The sequence below is a fragment of the Psittacula echo genome (genome assembly GCF_963264785.1).
Source record: "Psittacula echo genome assembly, chromosome: 2".
Classification (NCBI taxonomy): Eukaryota; Metazoa; Chordata; class Aves; order Psittaciformes; family Psittacidae; genus Psittacula; species Psittacula echo.
In genome coordinates, this window is record NC_137737.1 from 160,151,575 (window position 1) to 160,177,030 (window position 25,456).

General features: G+C 52.2%; 1 protein-coding gene across 5 annotated transcripts in view; it reads right to left on the reverse strand.

Moving 5' to 3' along the window:
* Positions 1 to 295: 295 nt before the first annotated feature.
* ZC3H3 (zinc finger CCCH-type containing 3) overlaps positions 296 to 25,456 on the reverse strand; it is a 157,275-nt gene continuing 132,114 nt past the window's right edge. For 2 of the 5 annotated variants that reach the window (XM_080610612.1, XM_080610611.1), the window contains exons 10-13: positions 16,073 to 16,248; positions 14,216 to 14,421; positions 2,568 to 2,657; positions 296 to 1,751 (exon numbers count right to left, since the gene is read on the reverse strand). In XM_080610612.1, the coding sequence (XP_080466738.1) occupies positions 1,720 to 1,751; positions 2,568 to 2,657; positions 14,216 to 14,421; positions 16,073 to 16,248 (504 nt within the window). In that variant the 3' untranslated portion in view covers positions 296 to 1,719. Of the gene's footprint in view, positions 1,752 to 2,567; positions 2,658 to 7,187; positions 7,526 to 14,215; positions 14,422 to 16,072; positions 16,249 to 25,456 lie in introns of those variants that run through there. The other 3 variants (XM_080610614.1, XM_080610613.1, XM_080610615.1) reach the window with 3 other exon arrangements.

Genomic DNA, 25,456 nt, shown 5'->3' on the forward strand with positions numbered 1-25,456 from the left:
TAGGAAGCCACAGCCAGAAGCACCAAAGCTCTTGGTCACCATCACCCTGCATTGGTCATCCTTGGGGATGCAGCAGCATCATCTCCTTCGGGGCGATTTGTAGTGAATTTAGGTTGGTTTTTGGCAGGAAACCACTGAGAAGAAACATAATTTATGGGTAAAAGGGGAAAGGTTCTGACACTTAAAGAACCCCAAAGATTTGGGGATCAGAGCAGCTTCTCCTCGATGGGATGTTCATGTGTTGCTGGATAAAAAAGCCACGCTCTGACCAGGCATCCAGGAGAACAACCCCTTTATTTACATATCAAAACACAAGGGTCAATAAAAGACATTGAATAGCAACGGGAACAACAAAGGTGTCACTGGAAAACAGCTCGTGGTACACAGGCTGGGGTAGGAGTTGCTGGTCCTCACAATAGCTGGGGGGACAATGGGGATGAGGCTACCACAAACTGGTGTCCGAGTGGCACTAAACTGCATTGCCAGTTCAGCATCCTTACATAGGAGCCACGTGGTGCCTTTGGTGGCATCCCATGGTCCAAGTCACTTGAGATAGGTGATAAATCCCTCACCAGGAGCCCCCAACCTGTAGATGTGGGGTGATGACAAGATACCCCCTAATGGGGGTCACCGGGGGTGAAACTGCAGCCATCAGCCCCTTGCTGTATCCACGGTGCAGTTGAGCCCAAGGCATCGTGGTGGCTCCATCACCCACCCATCACCAAGCCCCCAGGGATCCCCAGTGCTCACCTATGTCCTTGCTGATGCCTTTCCCTGCGGGTGATGTGGATGGAGGGGCAGTGGATGGGCAAATCCTGCCACTGCACATGGCTCTCAGCACCTCTTCATCCTGCTGTTGGGCCTAGAACCGTGCGGGAACAGCATCCAGTGCCCAAAAATCCAGGTGGAAATTGTACCCACGGATGCAAACCCCATCGTACCAGCAGCTGCACGGCCAGTGCTTGGCTCTGCACAATGCTCTTCCCGTGTTCTGCTCCTGCTTGGATTTGGAGGGACCCAAAACACTGGTTTGGGTCTCCCAAGGGAAACCAAACCCCTTCTGGGATGGGGAGAGGTGGGATCAGGGTACAACCAGCCATGGGGACCCCGACACGTTGCAGGGAGCCTTTGATGTGAGCTCAGTGCTGCTCCCACCACATTTCCACTTGGGATGCTCTCGGCACATGGCTTTGCTCCAAGAAATCCCCTCCCAACAGCAAGGGGATGGAGCAGGATGGATGCAGGTGGCATGGAGAGACTGGAGTTCTGTGGGGGCTTTATGCCCTGTTACATCCCAGTGTGGTGATGACTTGAGGCCACCGGACATGCTTGCTCCCAGCAGAGCGGCTGACCTGGGTAGGGGCACACTGCTTGATGGCACAATCATGTCCTGTACAGCAGCAGAGCTGCGATCTGCAGGAGGACTGATGGGGATGGGAGCCTCTTCCCAACCCTGTGAGCATCCAAAGAGCCCAGAGCAGGTTTTGTCTTCACTAAACTGGATCATTTATTGGCAACTTAAAATACTCCCAATGAAGCTGCAGGAGGGGGTGGTGCTGCCCCAGTGCTGCCACCCCATTCCCTGCCACAACAACGTCCCCAAAGAGCAAGAAGAGAAGAAGGTGCCGCGCGCGGCCGCGGCGTCCTGAGGTAGGTGCCGGGTCGTGCCCGGCTCTGCGGTTCCTGAGCTGGTTGGATGCTGTTGGGTTGGGTTCTTGTTCACAGCCTGGGCTTGATCTGCAGCCGTTTGCCTGGGGAGGAGAGGAAGAAGGTAGGGACAGAGCAACTGGTGCTGAATACACGGGCTTGTGGGAAGTGTTCTTCGTGACATCCTTGTCTCCAAACTGGAGAGGCATGGATATGATGGAGGGACCATAAGGAATTAGCTGGATGGTTGTACTCAAAGGGTTGCGGTCAATGGCTCGATGCCCACATGGAGACCAGTAACAAGTGGTGTCCCACAGGTGTTGGTGTTGGGACCGATCCTGTTCAACGTCTTTGTCAACAACATGGACAGTGGGATTGATGCGCCCTCAGCAAGTCTGTCAATGCCACCAAGCTGTGTGGTGTCATCAACACGCTGGAGGGAAGGGGTGGGATCCAGAGGGCCCTGGACACACGTGTGAAGTGGGAATGGGTGAACCTCATGGAGTTCAATAGGCCAAGGGCAAGGTCCTGCACATGGGTTGGGGCAATCCCCAGCACAAACAGGCTGGGCAGAGTGGATGGAGCAGCCTGAGGAGAAAGACTTGGGGTGTTGGGTGAGGAGAAGCCCCCCATGACCCGGCTGCAGTGAGCGCTTGAGCTCAGAACCCCCCCATGTGCTGGGCTGCACCCCCAGAGGGTGAGCAGCAGCTCAGGGAGGGGATCCTGCCCCTCTGCTGCGGGAAGGGGAGACCTGAGAGCAGCTCCAGTGCCTAAAGGGGCTACAGGAAACCTGGAGAGGGACTGGAGTGATAGGACAAGGGGTGATGGGTTCAAACTGAAACAGAGGTTGGAGATATAAGGCACTGGGCATACAGGTGCTCCTCCACTTCACCAGCAGCACCCAACCCAATAGCACCCACCAGCCTCACCTCTGCCACCCTCCTTCAGATGGGTGTTTTCAGAGTCCCCCAGAGATGCTGGTAGCAAAGTCCTCTTCCTTTTGGTGCTGACTGGGAGGAGAAAGGAAGGAAAGAGGAGAAAGTCATTAAAGTTTCCTGGGGTTGCTTTGGAAATCCTTTGGGATGCAGGTGCAGGAGCATCCCAAGCTCTTCTGCCCCTGTAGCCTCAGCACTTCATGCTTTAACAGTGGGAAAAGGGAGTAAAAGGTGCCCGGGGGGGGGGGGGGGCAACAGGAAGGATTAACTATTGAGCAAGTGGAGAAACCCTAATTGCATCCTGTCCCAAAGCCACCCTGCCTGCTGCTGGTGGGGACACGTGTGTCCCCAATGGGTGCTCGGCCTGGCTTTGCTGTCCTGTAGCCCTTTCCCCAGCATTCCAGTGCAGAGTTGGTCCCTTTGGGATGGGGACATGTCCCTGCGTGAGCCTGGAGCTGATGTTCCCCTTGGCCATGGCTGGGATGGAGGGGGCTGGTTCCCCAGATCCCTGAGCATCCTCAGCCCCCTACATGTGGATGGGATGGAGACAGAGGTCCCTTCCCATTGCAGAGCTGCTGCAGAACCCCCAAGTTATGGGTGAAATAGGAAATAAAAGGTAGACAAAGCTTCAAATTGCAGCCCAAGGTGAACACCTCCACCTGCTCTGGGGCTGGGGTGGAGCAGGTAATACCTGAGCACCAGTAAGCAAGAAGTTAACTCACGCTCGGTGCTGTGGCCATGCTGGAGAAAGGTTTGAGGACCACAGCTCTCAGCTGCCCTCAGAATCCCCCCAAGATGCTTCAGGTGATGACTTCTGCTTGCTGGAGCTGTGCCCCCCCCAAATAGGGGCCCAACTGCTTGTATGAAGCCAAAACCCCATGAAGTGCCTTTGGGAGGTGACCTGCCTGCAGGATGAGTCCAGGCACATCCCATGGATGAGGGTGGATGGTGGGAAGTCCTCCTCCATTTCAAGCTCAACACCAGACATACCTTTCTTCTATTTTCCCTCCCTGAAGGGTGTGGAGAAGCAGCAGTTGTGGGGTTCTACCAACCAAACTGATGGGTTGGTAACAGTGTGTGGACACTGGATGATGAACGTGGATGGGAAAAGGAGGTTTCCCAGAATACAGGATCCACAGCTTGTTGAGTGATGAGGAATGCAGCCCAAACCCCCTCCAGATGCACATGTTCTGGATGAGCAGCACACAGCTTGGCCCCATTTTGCCCAGAGAAGCTGTGGCTGCCCCATCCCTGGCAGTGTTCAAGGCCAGGGTGGACACAGGGGCTTGGAGCACCCTGCTCCAGTGGAAGGGGTCCCTGCCCGTGGCCATGGAACTGGATGAGCTTTAAGGTTCCTTCCAACACAAACCAGTCTCTGACTCTGCAAACACACTGGTGCTCCACATTGCACCTCCCAAATGATGCCTGGCACAGAGGTGGGACCATGGGCACCTTTGAGCAGCCTTGAAAGCCCAAAGGAGAAGGTTCTGGGGCAGAGAAGGATGGAGAGGAGAGGACCCCAAGCAGCATCCAACAACAGGGAGTTGTTCTCTGCTTTTAAACAAACTTGCCTCCGAGTCTAAGCCTCCGTGGCAGTGATACATAGCTTCTGAGCTAATTTATGTAGAATAAAGAGGGCTCATTTAGCACCTTTCCACCCTTAATATAACACCCATACATCAGAGTGGTGCACAGCAGCCACCACGGACTTGGCCATCAGTCACCAGCAGTGCAGCCAAATTCAGCTTTGGGGAACAGCAACACCAAGCAGATGCTCAATGCACCCCTCTTGGCCTTTGACCACCTTCCTAATATCCCAGCTGCTCTCAAGTATCCCTTTTGCATCCAGCCATATGGTTTATCCAGCCCGGGATATCCAAATTCCATTCTGGTTGGTGGAATTAGGGTCCAACCCATCAACCCCAAGGGGTCAAAATGAGCATCTCCTCATTCCTGCCCCAAAAAACCACAGCCCTGGTCCAATGGGAACAGTGGGAACGGCTCAGTTTCATGCTGGATGAGCTGGAAAACACTTCATTAGCTAATATCCATGAAAGCCAAGCTTTGCAACTCAAAGCTAATATGATTACAGAAGGAGAAATATTGATTTCTCTCTTTTTTTTGGGGGGGGGGAGGAAGAAAAGGAAAGGTGATTTTTAAATCAACTGTAATTAACTTCCCGACTTCAGCACAAGGTTGAATGGAGCCAAGATGCTTTCAGAGCATCCTAGCCTGATTTCAAACTTATTCCTTACAAAATTAAGGAGGATGATAATAAAATAAACCCCAAAATAGGATGTAAAAGGACTAAACTGGTCCAGTTTCTCACTCTGGATGCAGGGAGATGCTGCTCCAGGAAAGGATGAAGCAGTGGATGCTTCACCCCACAGTGAGCAAACAGGGATGGGCAAGCACCCCACGATGAAACACCCCCTTGTGAAAGCCAAACGGGGGACCTGGAGAATAAAGGGGTGTCACTAAACCAGCAAAGGAAAAGATGTTTTCTGCTGTTTGTGCATGGGAGACCCTGCAAATGGCGTGATCAATCTTGGGTCGCATCTCGCGCGCCTTCACTCTCTCCCCCCTCTCCTTCTCGTCTGCATTTCAGCAGCCGCACAATCCATCTTCCAGGAACCAGGTATATCATTTCTAGTTAGTGAAAGCCAAGCTAAGAAACCCCTTTTTCATTACGATGATTGAACTGCTTCCAAAGAGAAGAACCGGGGCTGGATCACGAGTTCTCTCCCTCGAAAAGCGGGCGCCTTTTGCTGAGCTTGTCAAGCTCAGGCGGGGAATGAGGACTTCCAGCGCTCTTCCTCTTGATGAAAATCAACATTTATTTTGCCTAAGCCTAAGAAGGTGTCAGGCAGATGGAGAAAGTTGCCTCTCTTTGCGAGGAGGAAGGAGGGAAAGGAAGGAAATCTAATAGAAATATATTATCAAGGCCGAGGAGTGGACAGTGCAGTCAATCACGCTTCAGGTGGCACCATTATGGGTTTCAATAAAGCCTGGCCTTCCCCCAGACGCTGCCGAGCCGAGCTGCTCCAGCTGCACCCCACGGGGGAGTGAAAACAAGGTTTGTTTCATTCACATGTGGATACAGGGGGGTTTAAAGGCGTTTAAAGGTGGGGAAGCAAAGAATCACAGAATGGGTTGGAAAAGAGCTTAAGTTCACCCAGTTCCAACCCCCTGCCACAGGCGGGGACACCTCACACTAAACCGTGTCACCCAAGGCTCTGCCCAACCTGGCCTTGAACACTGCCAGGGATGGGGCAGCCACAGCTTCTCTGGGCAACCCATTCCAGTGCCTCAGCACCCTCACAGTAAAGAATTCCTTCCTTATCTCCAATCTAAACTTCCCCTGTTTAAGTTTGAACCCATCACCCCTTGTCCTATCACTGCAGTCCCTGATGAAGAGCCCATCCCCAGCATCCTTGTAGCCCCCTTCAGATACTGGAAGCTGCTCTGAGGTCTCCACGCAGCTTCTCTTCTCCAGGCTCAACAGCCCCAATGTTCTCAGCCTGGCTCCATACAGGAGGTGCTCCAGCCCCTGATCATCCTCGTGGCCCTCCTCAGGACTTGTTCCAACAGTTCCATGTCCTTTTTATGCTGAGGACACCAGAACTGCACACAGTGCTCCAAGTGAGGTCTCACGCAAGCAGAGTAGAGGGGCAGGATCACCTCCTTCGACCTGCTGGTCACGCTCCTCTTGATGCAGCCCAGGATACGGTTGCTTTCTGGGCTGCGAGCGCACACTGCTGCTCCTCAAACCGGATGGAAGACAAATCCCATCAGATAGAAGGTAAAAGGAGATGGGTCTGGTCCTTGTCTCCAAATCCTCTCCTTGCCCACCGCTCCTGATCAATGCGTGTTTAAAGAATTGCTTTGTTCCCTGAGGTGTGAGGGTGGGAGGCAGCTGGAGATGCCCACATCATGGATAGAAGATGCCCAAGCCTCAAAGTGAAAGGATGCAGGGGAAGATGTCTCACTTGCAGCTTTCCAAACTCCACCATCCAGCTATAATAAGCTTTGATGGAAGAAAGGCTGATATTAAGGATACTTTCCCTTCCCGACCAGCCTCCAGCCTGATGGTCTCCATCACTCTCCTGATGCTGCCAAGGGCTTCTGTCCTGTCGTGTATCCAAGTCAGGCTCCAGGAAGGGGCTTCATGCAGGGCATGGCACCCACAACCACCTCGCTCCTCCCCAAGGTCTGCCTCCATGTGAAATGATCCCAGATTAAAGGAGATAATCCCATTCCAAAAGCAAAGCAGGATAATGAGGTGGCTGCAATTAGCAGCTCTTTTAATGGCCAGCCAGCTAATGCTCCAGTTACTAATACAGCAAAGGGGATGCAAAAGTTTCCACCCAATGGCTCAGAGCACCCAGATGCATCCCAGCATCTCCGTAATGGATGCTCAAGGTTTAACACCACACAGAGACCCACCCCATCCTTTTCATCCCCAAAGGAAAAATATCCTTTAACATGCAGACGTCCCATGGATGTCCTGCCGTGCTTGCAGAGCAGGGCATCCATGCTGGGATGTCCTTTCTGTGTCTCTTCTTCTGAATTCCTTCTTCTAGGAGGAAAAAGGCAACCAGGAAACCAGCCATGAGCTGCAGTGGAGGGAGAGGGACTTTGTCGGATGATGGGCATGGCAGAGATGCTCTGTGGTCTGGTGGTACACGTTGACCTGGCCATGATAACATATGGTGAACACCATGTTTGTCCTTTACTGAGGAGATGAAGCTTCCCCTGAAGAAGATGGGATTTCACCATCTCAGAAGACTCTTCCATCTCCACTTTTAAGGTCATTAAACAAGTTACAGAGGGGAACAACAGGTCTGCTAAGGGGCAAAGAGCTGAACATGAGGGTTCTTCAGGAATCTGGAGCCATGTCTCAAAGTCCTGGTCTCAGCCCCTCTGCACGTGTGGATGAGACCCTAAAAACCAGGTAGAAAATGAATATGGAAGAAAGAGATTTCAGTCCTGGCAGAGGAATGCGACTTGGCAGCTCTGAAAGTCGCCTGCAAATCAATGAGGAAGAGGATTGGAAACGTGCAGGCGGCTGGGTCCACATGGGGAGTAAATCAGAGTGTTTCCAATGGCCTTTGGTGGGCTAAGAAAGGATGATTGTGATTCAGAGCAGGAGCCCCATTAGAAGAAGTCCCAGCACCCACCAGCTTTACTGGAAGTTTCAACTGAATTGGCCACTTTGCAATAAGGGAATGAAACAGCAGTGAAGTTTCTGACTTTTAGGCTTTCCCAGAGATACTAAGACATGAGGGGATCCAACCCCAACCTTCAACACCCGTGTTACCCGCAGCACCCCAAAGCTTGATGGTACCCCATGCCCGATGGTGTTCTGCAGCAGGGCTTTAGCAGATGGAAGAAATGGAGGCAAGGGCTGTCAGATAAAAGGCATCGCTGCACAAGGATGAGCAAGGTCTAGGGACTGTAGCAACAGGACAAGGGGTGATGGGTTCAAACTGAAACAGGGGAAGTTCAGGTTGGAGATAAGGAAGAAATTCTTTATTGTGAGGGTGGTGGGACACTGGCCCAGGGTGCCCAGAGAAGCTGTGGCTGCCCCATCCCTGGCAGTGTTCAAGGCCAGGTTGGACACAGGGGCTTGGAGCAAGCTGCTCCAGTGGAAGGTGTCCCTGCCCATGGCAGGGGGTTGGAACTGGATGAGCTTTAAGGTCTTCTCCAACCCAAACCATTCCATCATTCTATAAGGCCTACCAGGAAGTCCCCCTGGTGACATCCACGAGCCCATGGGTCTCTCCACGTTGGGAAGGAAGCACCCATGACCAAGATGATGTCTGAAACTCATATCTAGGGTGTATGAAAACAACCTAAACCTCCCTCACTGCAGAGCCCCCCACCGAACAGCCACAAGGACCTGCTGACTCAGCAGAAGGAGATGCAATTGCCAACGACCTGAGCAGATCCAGCCCGTTAGGAGGAAACCAATCAGGCTGATGCACGTTGTCCTGCTCAAGGGATGGGTGCAGCCTGCTCTGAACCTGCAGCTCGATAGATTCTGCATTAGACAAAGCAATTCTATTAGAGGTTGGTTAATTCAGTTATGAAAGAGTTCTGATGCTCTCTAATTAGAGTCTCCCTGTGTGTCCAGTGGAGCGTGCATTGGATGGGGAAGTGGTGAGGGAAGCATCTACCTGCAATGGGATCACACAGCAAAGGTGAGGAGATGAGAGGGAGCATAGGAGCACCCATCACCACTTGCCATGTGCATGGGTCACATTCTCCATTACAACAAAGGTGTGCCAAGTGCCACGACAAAAGCTGGGAAGGTACCACCAAGGTCCACACTGCTTATGAGCCATGAGACAGTAAGGGTTCATTGGTACCATTGGGAAGAAAGATGGAGATTTCCTGCTCCCTGTCTGTATCCTGTTCATTCATCCAATGACAGCAGAAGACCTCAGAGGAAGGCAATGATGGAAAAGCTGATTTATGGACAACAAGATATACCAAGCATGTTCCTAACTCTCTTTTTCTTTCCCTACAGAATTCAGGGCTTGATGTCCTGTTGTCCTTCCTCTCCTTAGCTCATCCTTGTCCCCTTGGTATCACCTGCTGAGGATATAGGAAGTTCTGTAACTCCCATGAGCTCTCACCATGACCACCAAAGTGCATCCACCTACTCCTGCTATCTCCTACCTGCCTCCTAAGAGGACACCTCCTCAGCCATGTATCCTTGTCCATCCTAAAATGGATCATAGGATGGAAGTTGAACCTGAAAATGACTCAGGATTGCAGGAGAAGGAAGATGATTGTGGTGTGTTCATTCCATACATGCTGGTGGCATCTCCACAGGGATGGAGGAAAAGATCCTGCCACATGGATCCTGGGTCGAGCAGCCACCAGAGCACAATGACGATGATGAGCAGTACATGGATGCAGCACCTTGGTGCGGAGATCATGCTGCTGCCCCTCAAAACACAGAGGAGATGGTTTATCTGCTTCTCTCATGCCTAAACTCATTCCTGGCTCTCCCCAAGCCATCCTGGGTGCTTCCACCCTCCAGCTCCCAAAGCCACCCACAAACCAGCAATAAAGCTTCAGAGCTCTTGCTGAGTAGCAGATAAGGTAATGGGGGAAACTGAGGCACGCAGCGGTCAAACACCATTATCCTGCTAAACCCCTGTTCCTCTATAAAGATTTGAGTTGCCTGCAGAAGGCAAAAGATCAAAGATCTCAGGTGATCTGCAACCACCTCCCATCCATTTGAGCTGCACCAAGGTCTGCACTAAATGCTCCTGTATGGCTGAGAACATTGGGGCTGTTCAGCCTGGAGCACAGACGCTGCGTGGAGACCTCAGAGCAGCTTCCAGTGTCTGAAGGGGGCTACAAGGATGCTGGGGAGGGACTCTTCATCAGGGACTGCAGTGATAGGACAAGGGGTGATGGGTTCAGACTGAAACAGGGGAAGTTCAGGTTGGAGATAAGGAAGTTCTTTACTGTGAGGGTGCTGAGGCGCTGGCACAGGGTGCCCAGAGAAGCTGTGGCTGCCCCATCCCTGGCAGTGCTCAAGGCCAGGTTGGACACAGGAGCCTTGCAGGACATGGCCCAGTGTGAGGTGTCCCTGCCCGCGGCAGGGGCTGGAACTGGCTGATCCTCCGCTCCTTTCCATCCCAAACCCTTCCCTGACTCCATGAACAGCTGTGAACACCCTCAGCAGCTCCGCACCTCCCCGAATCCCTCCAAAGCCAAAGCGTTGGAGCGTGCTCAGCGGAGCCGTTAGGAAAAGCCTGTAGCGAGCAGCTTCCATTACCGTTACGACCGTGAAATATGACAAGGAAATGATGGCCGTATGGTCCCAGCTTTGCAGCCCGACGACTTGCTGGGGCTTTATCGTCACTCAAACGTGCAGAGAGCTGTAAAATGTTTACAGAAAGGGTCGTTTGCAGCTATAAAATCCTCTTTTCTCTCCTAAACAAGGCTGAGCGGAGCCATTTACAAAGCCCTGAATGTTCATCGGGGGAGAGGGGAACATCTGTTCACTCCAGGAGTTTTCTGTGAGCTTCTCGAACAAATTAACTCAAATGGGTGCTTTCTAATTAAATTAGCACTCGATTGGAAGGGCTTTGCGTTGCTGGAGTTGCTTACAATGAGAGCGGGGAGGCTGCTGAGGCTCCAGCACAGGCGATTGAACTGGAAGGTGAAACAGGGAAAGCCCATTACCTGGTGGAGGGGTTGGGGAGCCCGTGCTCCCTCTGGGTTTGCCCTTCTGGACGGAGAACACAAGCAGGTGAAGGATGGGATGCCACCGAGCCCAGCCTTCCTGGGTGGGATGCTTGGCTGGAGAGGTTTGCTCTCCCCATGGGCTTCTTGGAGGATGCTTTGAGCACTCTCAGAGCACTCCTCCGACCCCAGATTACGAGGGCTGGGAACCCTCCCCATGGGAGGACGACCTCAGACCACATGCAGACTACATACAATCATAGAACAAGGTTAGAAAGGACCTGAAGATCATCTAGTTCCAACTCCCCTGCCATGGGCATCAGTCCTTTCCAGCCCCCCTTTATCTATATCCCAAGGGCAGACACTGCAGCCCCCACTGAGACCCTGCAAGCTGATGCTGTTGCCCACGCTGGTGCTTAAAGGTCATCTCCAACCCCCGCCTCCATCTCTCCCAGACACAGAGCTGGTGTTTTCCTTTGTTTCTCCTGTGTTTACCAGTATTAAGAAGGTGTTTTCTCAAACTGTGACCATTTAAGCAAGCAATTCAGCTCCCTCTGCAATAATAACCTGTCCTCCTCCTTAGTTACTACCTCCTCAACTCGTGTGTCACCTTCAGGCTTCACAAGCAGAAACCCACTATTATTCCTTGCTATGATGGCTGCAGATGGGAAGGCGCAGACCCCCAAAGCCTATCACACACACCAGCTACTACCTAAAGCTATGCAAGGATTCATCCTGACCACCCGCTCAGCTCAGAACAGCACCTCAGGCTCATAAGCAAAGTCCCAATGATCAGAGAATCGTAGAATGGTTTGGGCTGGAAAGAACCTTAAAGCTCCTCCAGCTCCAACCCCTGCCACGGGCAGGGCACCTTCCACTGGAGCAGGGTGCTCCAAGCCCCTGTGTCCAACCTGGCCTTGAACACTGCCAGGGATGGGGCAGCCACAGCTTCTCTGGGCACCCTGGGCCAGCGCCTCAGCACCCTCACAGGGAAGAGCTTCTGCCCTATCTCCAACCTGAACTTCCCCTGTTGCAGTCTGAACCCATCACCCCTTGTCCTGTCACTCCAGTCCCTGATGAAGAGTCCATCTCCAGCATCTTTGTAGCCTCCTTCAGACACTGGAAGCTGCTCTGAGGTCTCCACGCAGCTTCTCTTCTCCAGGCTCAACAGCCCCAATGTTCTCAGCCTGTCTCCATACGGGAGGTGCTCCAGCCCCTGAGCACCCTTGTGGCCTCCTCTGGACTTGCTCCAACAGCTCCATGTCCTTATGTTGAGAACACTGGAAGACCAAATTGGCCAACATGAAGCATTTGGTCCTTTAGCCTCAATGGCCTCATCCTGTTCATCAGTGGCCAGAGCTCCTTTTCTCCCATTAGGTTATGGGGGCCCCTGGCTGCTGCTGCACCCCTGAGACCATTCATTTGTGTCTGGAGATGAGACTTTAATTACCCAGCACATCCCAGGGCATGGGCAAACCCCGGCACTGAGCAGCATCCTCATGCCCAGGCTCACCATGTGCCATCACTGCATCCCTTTGGCAGGGAAATTTCTTCATCATCAGATCATTTTACAGCCATCTGCAATTCCTGCCTGGTTTTCCTTTCCTATGGATCCTCCAGCATCTGCGCTCCTGATGCCACATGCTCCCTGGACAAAGGCAACTGAGAATGGAGCGATGCATTCCCTGACCGTGTACCCACAGCCCTCCTCCCAACATCCCTGGACTGAACCAGCTCCTTCTACTCATCCTCCCATCCAAAATGCCTGGAATCATCCTCCCATGAATGTGCAAACTGGACTTAAGAGGAAAAGGATGCCAGGATGATGCCTTTGTCCTCTTGACTGAGCTATTCCAGGCTGCCAAGTGCAATCCAGGGCATTCCAACAGTGCTCTTGTCCACGGATGAACTGCTCCATTGTGATCACAGAGATAAAACCACCTGATTAAGCTGCTGCTTCCTTGGCCCTGCTGTTGAGTTCAAAAGGGAACTGAACCAAGGCCAAGGAAAGGGAAGGAGGGAAGTGCCCAGGGCAAGAAATCCCTGGAAAGGGAAGCCAAGAGCTTCACCCCATGTCATGGACGGGAGCGTTCCTGACCGGAACGGTCTCCATCGTGCCATGGTTTGACAGCGCATGCACTCGCCTGTGACTTCAGGAATATGTTGCTAATCCTGGGAATTTTCTTTCCAACAGCATTCCCTGGCTCAAAGTGCTTCACGATCCAGCCAGGCACGGCCTTGCAGATCCTTGGTACCTGCTCATGGATGAGCGTAGGTGCCCCAGCCTGGCTTTAGGCGCTGAATGCATCCCTTATCCCAGCAGGATCCTGCATGGGATTGGAGATGTGGAGGGATGATCCCTTTGCCGAATGCTGCCTCCCTTTCAGCAGTGGTGCTCAGGAGACGAAGCTGCTGCACATCCCTCCAGTGAAGGACAGGAGATGAACAGGAAAGTGTGAAGCATCATCCATCCAAAACCCTCCCACCCAGCACTGCGAAGGACCAAGCACAATCTCTGCCTCTATCTATCACCATCTCCGTCACCTCTGTCCCATGGATGCGTCCCCAGGGTGCCCCGAAGTCCCATCCCTTCCCACAGAGCTGCTGGTGATTTTCTAGTGTAGGAGCTGAATCAGGAGAGGAAGAACCAAGGAAAACACTGGAGAAGCAGGAATGCAGCTAACCTCCGCCATGAGAAACAAAGATGTTTCTTCTCGTTGCTTCCACAATTTTCCCCATCTTTTTCCCCCAGTTTCAAGCAGTTGGAACATTTCCCTGAACTCTTCCAAGTTTGCTCTCATGTGTCAGAGTTCCTAAGTTTTGCTCATCCTAAAACTGCATTTTTACCTATTTCCAGAGCCTCTTCCCTTGGTTTTTACAGAAGAACAAAGCAGATAATCCCAGATTAACAGGCTCTTCCCTTGAACTTCCAACCTGCAAGCACACCATCCCACCTCATTTATCCTGAAGTAAGGGATGTTCTGATTTCAAAGCTCTGAAGCTATTTCATGTCAAGAAACACATGTGATGGATGGTCCAGCGATCACTCTGTGGGTCCAATGGTAAGGCCGAGCATCACTGCATCCCTCTGAAACACCCTCCTACCAGGGAATGCTGTGATTCCATCACAGGAACAAGACTGGATTCATCATCAGGTAATTTATGGGATAAGGGAAGATAAAAGACGGGGACAAAATCCTAACGTGGTTTTGGGAGCAGAGCCAGGAGCTCATGCCCCTGCGTGCACAGAGATATGAGTCCCAGTTGCCATCCCAGTTTGGGCTCCCAGCGTTAACGGGTTTGGTGACTCATGAGGAACACTGATCCCTCCAAAACCCATGGAGAGCCGTGGGGAATAACTCTCCCACTTGGAATTGGAGCAGCTCAGAGCACATGTGAGCAAACGCAGAGCAAGTGCTTCCTACCTGGCTCATCCTCTGGCTCCTCCTCGTCCTCCACTTTGCAGGTCTGGCCACTGGAGGATTCTGGGGACTGGAGGGAGATGAAGGACGGCAGCTTCTGTGGCCAGCTGGCTGGGGAGGTGTTTCCTTCCTTCCAAAACTTCACCTCTTTCTCCGCACTGGAGGGTCCAGGCACTTCCCCATCATCATGAAGCTGAGCTGGATCATTCCTGCAGGAGACACATGGGAAAAATAATAAGGAAAACCAAAACAATCCCACTTGGCAATGCTGGGCATGGAAGATGCTTTCCAATCATGTGCAATGGAAGAGGCTGGGCTGAACCACCAAAGCCACACATGGAGGCTCCGCAAGCTTCATCCCAGGCTCTGATATCCCAGCTTGGGTTAAGCTGGGGTTTCTCACTTCCCAGATGGAATCCCTGCTCTGCTTCCCTGCAGGGTTTCCAGTCCTCAGATGCTCCTGGAGATGCTGGGCTCCTGCTTGGATGCTGTCAGCTGAGAGAGAACTAAAGAGGGGAGATGGACACTGAGGGGAGCAGGGATGCTTGGAGATGCCCCACTAGGCATGGTTCATCCTGAACCCTGCTGCCCTGCACCAAGCCCAGCTAAGAGACCCTTCAGCTCCTTCTACATCTCCAGTGATTGGGCCATAAAGGCAAAAACCCTCCAAAGCAGCTTCCAAGCTTGGATGTGCTCCCTTCCAAGCTTGGATGTGCTCCCTTCCAAGTGGAGGCTTCCAGGAGCTGGCCCTGGGACAGGAGGAAGGTGCCTCCCTACCTAAAAAGAGCAAGGAGCTATTCTACACCTTGTTCACACCAGAGACCTGAGCTGGGTGATATTCTAAGGCTCTTCTGTCTCGCAGGATAAGTTTGAAGAGCCAAATGAATGCTCATCCCCCTCTGCTACTTTACAAGGTAGGGCCAGGACTGGGCAAGAGCATGGACCAGCCCAGCCCAGCTCCCAGGTCTCTCCATTTCCATCCCATCTTCACCCCACATCCATCTGCAAAGAGCCATGGAGGAGCTGAGCACCCAAACTGGTGTTTCCTCCTCCCAAGAACCAGGACTTCTGCATTTTGGCTTTTAAAGCCAAATTTCAACTTAGCTTTCATTTTCGTTACACTGGATGCACTTGTTCTGCAGGAAGGGCAGAGTAAGACAAGGATGTGCCAAGCTCAAGAAGTTCGGTCTGCCTGTGAGGATGAGGACCAACGTGATCATCATCAGCCTGCGGCTCCATCCCAGCACCCAAAAGCATCAGCAAGAGCTCAGAGAGCTTCCAAGGATTAACCAAGGACCCAGCCCAGCATCAAATGGTTTTACAAAGCCTTTTGTATCTCTATGCCCATCCCCATCTCTGCTTCTTCAGGCAGTGAGTCCAGCCCTGATGGTGAGCCCCTCCATGCCACATTGAGGGCTCAGCTCTGCTCTCTGCCACGGAGATGAGGGCAAGGGCTGATGGTTTCCAGTTTCCCACAGAGCTATGGATAAGCTATATCCACTTTCAGCAGTGGAGTTTCCATCAGGGCTCCTCCATCTCCCAGGGAGCAGGTCTACAAAAGCCTTAGGGATACCTGGAAGCCCATGTCTAAGGGTGTGGAAAGATACCCACACCCCAGTGACACACATCAGATGCAAGCTATCCTCTCTTTCCTTTGGATGGAGACCTCCCTCTCAAGCATGGATCCTGCCCAACCCTATTGCCCATGGTCAAGAAGCCACCACAGTGACCCACATCAGGAACATCTCAAAACGCACCAGCACACAGGCAAATACACACTCGGAAGAGGAAACATCTAGAGCAGGTTGGGAAGAAAACTGTTTAAGAGCAGCAAAAGGAGTTTCTTCTGCTCTTTCCTACCTGCCTGTCTCCTTTGAGACCTGTCTCCACTTGGAGGGGAGGGCACTGCGGTCCCCATCTTCTCCTTCTCTTGGCCAACGTCTCTTCTGGGGGTGCAGCAGCTTGCACCGGGCACCCTTGGGGCAAACCCCGTTCTTGGCAAAGTCAGGGCAGACCAAGGTGTGCTTCTTCTTGCACTGCAAGGGAAAAAGAGGATAATGTTGGGAAAGGCAAGGAAAGCCCTGCAGGGAGCATGGGTTCCCAACCTGGGCTTCTTCAGGTGGCACCAATACGCTGCTGAAGGAAGAGAAGGATGTGTTGGTGCTTCCTTCTCTGTATCAAATCACTGTTTCATGCCGAGACAGTGATAAAAATAAGATGCTCCTCCAAATACGGTGCCTGATTTTATGGACCCAAACCATCAAAGTCTTAACAGCAACAATCTACCCTCAAGGAGGTGATGCTGGGAGATGCCAAAGAGGCTGGAGAAGCTGTTTTGGAGAGGACACAGGGTTTTCTTGTCCCAGGCATGCCTGGGACTCAGGGAAGAGCAGGAATGAAGCACATCCTTTATAGGACTTCTTTTGGGATCGCTGCCTGGATCATGAAGGTGGTCGAGGGCTGGTGCTCAACCTGCTCTTGCTCAGGGCTTGGAAATGAGCTTGGTTGATGCTCTCTTTTCCGAGGAAGCTTAGTGTGGCCATGGCATGGGACTGGCATCAACATGTTCACCCCTAACAGTGTGTCTGTGCTACCAGCTGTGCCAGTGGGAGGGAGATGCCAGAAGTGTGCCATAACTTTCCCACACACAAAGCTTTCTGCTGGGAAATGGCACCTTTTGGCAGTAGGAAAGGCAGGAAGAGATGCAGGAAGAGATGCAGGAAGGGCAGAGGAGACACTTCCAGGTGTGATTTCTATCTGGGTGGTTGGGAATGTTGGCCAGGGAGAGAGAAAGAGCCGCCTGTCTCATCTCTGATGGTTCTCAACACAGCGACAGCAACATCAGTCCAGAAAGCTTGTTCCAGCGTATGCCAAGGGAAGCAGGGTGGGCACAGGCCATAGAGCCTTGCTCAGGGGAAACCCACTCCCACCCAGGATGCTCCCATCCAGCCCGTTCAGCTTGGCTTTTGCAGGGACCACAGGCATGCACCACACTGTGACACCCATGGCGAGATGCAATCCAACACGCATGGCACAACAAAGATAATCACAACGCCTTGGTGACCTTCACAACCAAAGATGGAGCCTGCCTTTCCCCCACATGGGTCCTTCCACTCTGGGATGCCCACACTGCAAACCTCCCTGCTATAGGGATGCTCAAATTTTGCATGGCTTTGGGTGAAAACAACACAAATCATAGCATCACAGAATGGTTTGGGTTGGAAGGGGCCTTAAAGCTCATCCAGTTCCAATTCCCTGCCACAGGCCGGGACACCTTCCACTAGAGCAGCTTGCTCCAAGCCCGTGTGTCCAACCTGGTTGTGAGCGTTTTAGCATCACCGCTCTTGCCTGTTTACATAAATGCCTCTTCCCGATGATGTGGGATATAGGTGAGCTCCTGCCCTTTTAAAGCAACTCAACTTTGGGAGCACGGGAGCAGCTCCTTGTGCTGACCTTTGGGATGAGGCAGCAGCCCCGCTGAGCCATGGAAGCTCTCTCCTGGAAAGGGCAGCAGCGTTCAGCAGCTCTGATGCCCGGGGCCGGGCACTGCAGCCCGCATCGGAGCAAGGAGCTTCTCTGCTGGAGGTTGGGGATGGTGCTGAGCAGCAGGAGGCCTGGGGATCCAGATGGACACATGGACATTGGCTCGATGGGGGGGATGGTGCAGTGACAGCACTGCTTTTCCACTAAGAAGTCATTAAAAACCCCATTTCCTGTGACTTTTCCCCTCTATTTGAAGGAGCTTCAATAGCAAGTATACAAGCCAACAGGCAACCCGAAAGTAGCTGTGTCTCTACTTTAGTTCTATGATGATTCTGTGATTCTAAACAGTGCCCAAGCTCTGCCATTACTCCCAAATCCTACGTTTCATAGAAACATAAAATCACGGACTGGTTTGGGCCGGAAGGGACCTTAAACATTATTTAGTTCTAAGGAGAAGAGCAGGAAGAAAGCCCTGGCCACATGGATGCACCATCCTTGCAGCCAGCACTGATGCTGCTACACCAAGGAATGATGCTATTTTGGGAGAAAAGCCAAAAAATGTGGCTGTTTCTTCCCAAAGGACCAGTTACAAGTCCCTGTGGAGGGGATGGTGCCGTGATCCTGGCTCGATACAGGGATCAGGATGCACCACCTTCCCAATGCTCTCCCCAGCACCCACCTCCAAGTCAATCACTGCACCAGACCACGTTTATTGGCTCCACAGCAATAAGATACTTCATAAAGACAACAAACCATGTCCCACTAATCCCAGGGCCGTGTCCCCAGCTCAGGTTTCTTAATGGTTTTTCCATACCATTCCCAGCCCTCGGCCCTTCTCCCGTCCATCACCGCTGCTTCAGGGCTGGGATGGTGAAGCTGGGATCACCTCCCTGCTGGCCTCAGTGGCTGGAAAAGCCCTTCCTGTTTATTTACAGCAGCTCTTCTGCTCCTGCCCTGCGTGCCAGAGCAAACACGATGGGGTTGGGTTGCAGTTAAGGCTCTTTGCTGCCGTGTGTCAGCCGGGGTGAAGCTGAGTGGGGCTGTGGGACAGCGGGCACGACCATAGCTGGGGCCATCTGATCCCTTCCACCTGTTGGGGTGGTAAATTACACCCCATGGGACCTCTGCCAGCCCATAGGTTGGACCATAAGAAGAGAGAAAAAGCCTCTGCTCCCTCCCAACAAGACAACAGAAAACCCACAGCACCCCTAAGAAGCCATAGGGAGAACCCCATTGGCTCCATTGGGTGGTGATGAGGATGCCATTGTCCCAGTGCTGCTGTGCCCATCCCAATCTCCCTGCCCTGGGCTTCCCCCACAGCCTGCCCAGCAGCAGTGCCCAGAGCTGGGATGGTGCCCAGCGGGAAGCCCCCGTGCCTGGGACTCCATCCTGGCTGCCAAGGCAGCTTTGGGTGAAAGTCAAGGTGCTGTCAACGACCCACAAAGCCTTAAATGGCCCAAGGGGCCCTGACGCACACATGGAGCAAGACAAGGAGGAGGAGGTCTGCAGGGCGCTGCCTTCTTTAGCACGGACCTGGCAAAGGAGGAGGCAGCTGGTAGAAGGTCCCGGGAATGACGTTAATGAACATTTTCCATGAACCAGCTTGGCAGGAGGCAGAGGAGGGCGGGAGGAAGGCGAAGCTGGGTTACTGGGCCGACCAACAAACACCGACTGACCTTACAGGAGGGGAATGAGAGGTCCCATCCAGGCCAGCTTTCCCACCAGCCGTTTGTCCAGGTTGAACTTCTCAAGTGTCTCCAGGCTTGTCTCATCCCCTGCTCGATTGTTGGTTTCCTAACGCTTGTGCCAAGGGACCAGCAGATGGACAAGAGATGGGAAAGTGCTGGAGTATCTTCCCATCTCTTTGGGCTTATGCACGTCTCTCCATACACCGTGATGGAGATGAGACATAGAATCATGGAATGGTTTGGCTTGGAAGGGACCATAAATCATCCAGTTCCAAACCCTGCCACAGGCAGGGACATCTTCCACTGGAGCAGGGTGCTCCAAGCCCCTGTGTCCAACCTGGCCTTGAACACTGCCAGGGATGGGGCAGCCACAGCTTCTCTGGGCACCCTGGGCCAGCGCCTCAGCACCCTCACAGTAAAGAACTTCTTCCTTATCTCCAACCTGAACTTCCCCTGTTTCAGTTTGAACCCATCACCCCTTGTCCTATCACTGCAGTCTCTGATGAAGAGTCCCTCTCCAGCATCCTTGTAGCCCCCTTCAGACACTGGAAGCTGCTCTGAGGTCTCCACGCAGCTTCTCTTCTCCAGGCTGAACAGCCCCAATGTTCTCAGCCTGGCTCCATACAGGAGCTGCTCCAGTCCCTGCTCATCCTCGTGGCCTCCTCTGGACTTGCTCCAACAGCTCCATGTCCTTCTGATGTTGGGGACAAGCTCAAGCTCTCAAGCACTTAAATGCTTTCTATGTTTTTAAAGCTCTCTGCACATCCACGTTGTTCGCCAGAGCTTTCGCAGGTGGTCCCATCTCCAAGCATCAGGATTAACTGGCTGGATTGATGTCAGCCTGGTTTAACATCCCTCTTACCCACCACGTCTCGGTGGTAAGTTGCTATTGAGAAGCTATTGCTGGAGGTGGCCGAGCTGCTTCCTGATGCTGCTCCGATCTGACAGCCAGGAAATAGCTTTTTCCTGATGGCTTTCTTGTAATAGGGTGCAGATGGAAGCAGCCTTACAAGGAATATTCCAGCTCCCTGTTGCTAAAACCCGGAGGACATAACATCCAGACACCATCCAGCCTGTGGAATAATGATGGACACATTCAGCTCACACGTTATCCTAAGGAATCTGATCCGAAACAGGTTTCTGCTCTCACAACAGAGTTTGGTGCCCTAGCAAAAAGCTTGCAGGGAAGTAATGATTTCTAATGGTGTTCTCCAAACGTCCTCCAGGATTTGGGATACTAACCGCTCTCTAGGATCTACCACAGAGCCGTGAATCCTCTCCCTTGGTGTTTGCAGGCAATAAAACAGCATTTGAGCTAAAGTACCTCTGGAGCTGGATACAGAATGGGATGCTGTTTCTAAACTCAGTGGAATCATCATGTTTAAGAAGCAGCAAAATAGCTGAGAGGGATTGAAAGCGGCCAAGGAAAAGCCTTGTCCCTGCAGCATCCCTTCTCCCTGCATGCTCCAGCCCAAACAGAAATGCACTAAGAGATGGGACCCTCTTTCACATCCTTTCTCCATCACCTCTTGCCAGATTCCTCTGAGTTGCCATCCACTGTTTCCTCTCATCTTTCTCCCTGCTTTGGGCATGTTATTCCTCTGTACTTGGAATTTCCCATGTAGCAAAATGATGTCCAAGAGCACTGCAGCTCCCCAGTGCTCATGGACGTGCGGTCAGAGTCACAGTGGCTACAGGCTGGATTTTACAGGCCTGGTTTCCTGGATCCAGGTCTGTGTCTTTGGTCAGCCTGGACAAGAGTCACACAGCTCTGACAATGCTTGTAGATAGTTAAGCCAAGATAGAAATGAAAGAAACAAGGCAAGGCAAGAGGAGGGAGGAAGAGCAGCCAGGGACCCTGAGCAACTCAGCCCTACTCCAACCCCAAAGCATCCAGGATCAGTTGAACCACCACAAAAGCAAAGCCACAGACATGAGGGATCATCAAATCACACAATGGTTTGGGTTGGAACGGACCTTAGAATCATAGAATCATAGAATAGTCAGGGTTGGAAAGGACCTTGAGATCATCCAGTTCCAACCCCCCTGCCATGGGCAGGGACACCTCACACTAAACCATGGCACCCAAGGCTCTGTCCAACCTGGCCTTGAACACTGCCAGGGATGGAGCATTCACAACTTCCATGGGCAACCCATTCCAGCGCCTCACCACCCTTACAGTAAAGAACTTCCTCCTTATATCCAATTCTAAACTTGTTTCAGTCTGAACCCATCACCCCTTGTCCTGTCGCTGCAGTCCCTGATGAAGAGTCCCTCTCCAGCATCCTTGTAGCCCCCTTCAGACACTGGAAGCTGCTCTGAGGTCTCCACGCAGCTTCTCTTCTCCAGGCTGAACAGCCCCAACTTTCTCAGCCTGGCTCCATACAGGAGGTGCTCCAGCCCCTGCTCATCCTCGTGGCCTCCTCTGGACTTGTTCCAACAGTTCCATGTCCTTTTTATGTTGAGGACACCAGAACTGCACACAATGCTCCAAGTGAGGTCTCCCGAGAGCAGAGTAGAGGGGCAGGATCACCTCCTTCGACCGACAAAGATGTTGAACAAGACCGGTCCCAACACCGATCCCTGAGGGACACCACTCGTTACCGGTCTCCAGCCGGACATGGAGCCATTGACCACAACTCTTTGCGTGCGGCCACCCAGCCAGTTCTTTATCCACCAAGTGGTCCACCCATCAAACTGATGTCTCTCCAATTTAGAGACAAGGATGTCGTGTTCCAACCCCCTGCCATGGGCATGGGCACCTTCCGCTAGACCCTTGACGGACATCACTTGTTACTGGTTTCTACTTGGACACTGACCCACTGACTATAACTGTTTGGATGCAGCCATCCAGAAGGTGAATCCCCAAGCAATCATTCACCATTGCATGGCAACGCCTACAGCATTCAGTCATTCCCTGCACTGCTTTGTTAAGGAACCCCATTTCCATCAGAAACCCTCCCAATCTCATCCATCACATCTCAAAACCATGATGGAGCCAGTATCATCCTGACTGCAATTACCAACCCCAAATCATCACTGTTGGGGATGGAGTAAGCCAGACATCCACCAGACATCCCTTACAGTGTCATCTGCATCAGGGATGGCAGGGAATCCACCACGTATGTCAAGGAAGGTGTCACCCACTGTCCATGGGATGCAGCAATCACCCAGCAATGGAACAGATGGGACTGAAGGGAGATTCCAGTACCAGGAAGCAAAGACAAAACCTGCTCTTCTTCACATTCATCTACAGACACTCAGGTTGAAATCAAGAACTCTGCTTCATCAGTATATTCCCAATTTATAGCCATGATTCAGCAACTGATTTTCCCCTGAACTTCCTGATTTTCCTGTTTTGTGATTCACCTCCTTCTATGAGGAGACTAACGAGAGAAAATCACAGACCAGTGTTTATCTAGGCACTATTATCAACTAGCCAAGGATATTAAGCAGTTTAAGTTTGCTCTGATAAGCACCATCTTTAATGTTCCATCTAAATGCTGCTGGAGATACTGCACTTAAAGCAGCAATAAGAACCCTCATTATGCCATTACAGATTATGGTAAATAAGAGGCAACTGGAAACCTACACAGATTTTCACCCTTCTATGATTCTAAATGGGTAGGACTGGGAATGGAAGAAACCTGGTTCTTCTGCAGGCTACTAAGAGTTGTCAATCAAAAGCTTCCATCACCAGCACCAACATTTATCACCACCAGCAGCACAGCCAGCATTGCCCAGAGGAGATGCACAAGGACTCAATGTCCCAAGCAAGCCAGAAGGATGCATCTGGAGAGGTTTCAGCCTGTTCTAATGCAGTCTGGTCACCATCTCATGAGCAGACCCGTTACCAAACCTACTTTATATTTTGGGTTTGAAATAAAGATTTTACTTACTAATCAGTTTGTTGAGTGAACATTTCTGCTGTGCACTATAGGAAAAGCAAATGAAACCAAGCAGGCAACTCCAGCACCCAGAGAACATCTGTCAACCAGAGCCAAAATTAAACAACACAAAGTTGCTTTTGTAGTTGATTTTCGTACAGCTGCAGTGGACTATAAAAGAGCTATCACAGACAGTGCTCTCCATCAGCTATTTCTGAAAGAGGGGAGAAGGTAAGTCACAAAATGCCTTCTCATAGAGAAGCAGCTGCCCCACAGGAGTTAACTCCAGTGCCACTCAGACAAGCCTGCAGCAGGAATCACGGAATGGTTTGGGCTGAAGGGACCTTAAAGCTCCTCCAGCTCCAACCCCTGCCACGGGCAGGGACACCTTCCACTGGAGCAGGGTGCTCCAAGCCCCTGTGTCCAACCTGGCCTTGAACACTGCCAGGGATGGGGCAGCCACAGCTTCTCTGGGCACCCTGGGCCAGCGCCTCAGCACCCTCACAGGGAAGAGCTTCTGCCTAAGAGCTCATCTCAGTCTCCCCTCAGGCAGGTTCAAGCCATTCCCCTTGGCCTGTCCCTATAGGCCCTTGTCCCAAGCCCCTCTCCAGGTTCCCTGCAGCCCCTTTAGGCACTGGAGCTGCTCTCAGGTCTCCCCTTCACACAGCAGAGGGGCAGGATCCCCTCCCTGAGCTGCTGCTCACACTCTGGGGGTGCAGCCCAGCACATGGGGGGGTTCTGAAGCCGGGTCACGGGGAGCTTCTCCTCACCCAACACCCCAAGCCCTTCTCCTCAGGGCTGCTCCATCCATTCTCTGCCCAGGCTGTTGTCACGGGTCATCACTGAGATGAAGAGAAAAGTTACAATAGCAGCAAAACCATGCAAATCTTTCTCCTCTTCCTATTCTCTGGGGAGCCCTGCTTGCAGCCGTTCAATACTTAAAAGGGGCTGATAACAAAGACAGAGATTTCTTACAATGTCCTGCACTGACAGGACAAGGGGGGGTGGTTCTAAACTGAAAGAGAGATGGTTTAGACTGGAGATACAGAAGAAGTTCTTCCCTGTGAGGGTGCTGAGGCGCTGGCCCGGGGTGCCCAGAGAAGCTGTGGCTGCCCCATCCCTGGCAGTGTTCAAGGCCAGGTTGGACACAGGGGCTTGGAGCAAGCTGCTCCAGTGGAAGGGGTCCCTGCCCGTGGCAGGAACTGGATGAGCTTTAAGGTCCCTTCAACCCAACCAGTCTGGGATTCACTAAATGATCACTCACATTGATCTTCACCTTCCTGTGGTAACAGATGAAGGGGAACAAGGACCCTTGGTGTCACTCTCCATCATGAACCAAGCACTGGGTAAACGCAAAAGACATTTAACTATGAGCTGCTGCTAACACAGCCTGAAGAAGTGCTTTAAATTGAATGCATCAGATCCATGAAGTGAGTTTCTGGGGGGAACCTGTTACACTTCCACCAGAAAAGGAGAACCCAGCCAACCTGATGCATCGTCAGCCCAGAGAAACACAAACGAGAACAAGGCACCAGCTAAGAAGAAGTCCCCACATTTGAGTTTCCTACAGAAAACCCAAGCAGCTGCCACTGTGCAAACACCACATTCCACCTGAGGGGGGAAAAGGATTTTCCTCAAGGAAGCCAAACTTCCTTGGGCAGCAGGCGCTAACCAGACCTGCCCCTGCTAACACGAGCTTTGCCAATACTTTACATGGATAAGGTGCAAATCAGAGCTCTGGTGAAAGGATGAGGGCCAAGAAACTCATCAGGAATGATGGAGTTTAGGAGACTGATGGGGCTGTTCCAGTGCAGGTCAACCATAAGCATCTGCGGTGTGATGGCATCAAGCTTCACCACCAGGGACGAGGCAGGGTGAGGTCCCGGGGAGGGATGTGATGCTGGCAAACACCGGAGCCCCTTCTTAGCCATGATTTATTCCAGCACATCTCCTCGTGCCTTTGCACAGGAGCCTCGTTGTTTAAACTCCCTGCATCTCACTGCTTAACAGCTCCCACGGGGGAACAATTTACCCACAGGCTTCAAGGCAGCTGATGGAAACAATCTGAAGATAGGTATTTAATGCAGCAAGCTCGCTAATGTACACCATGGGGGACAAGCTTAGTTAATACAAACCCATTTCACAGATGCAGCAGTTAGAAGGGACCAGGCTGATGCGTTTGCCTT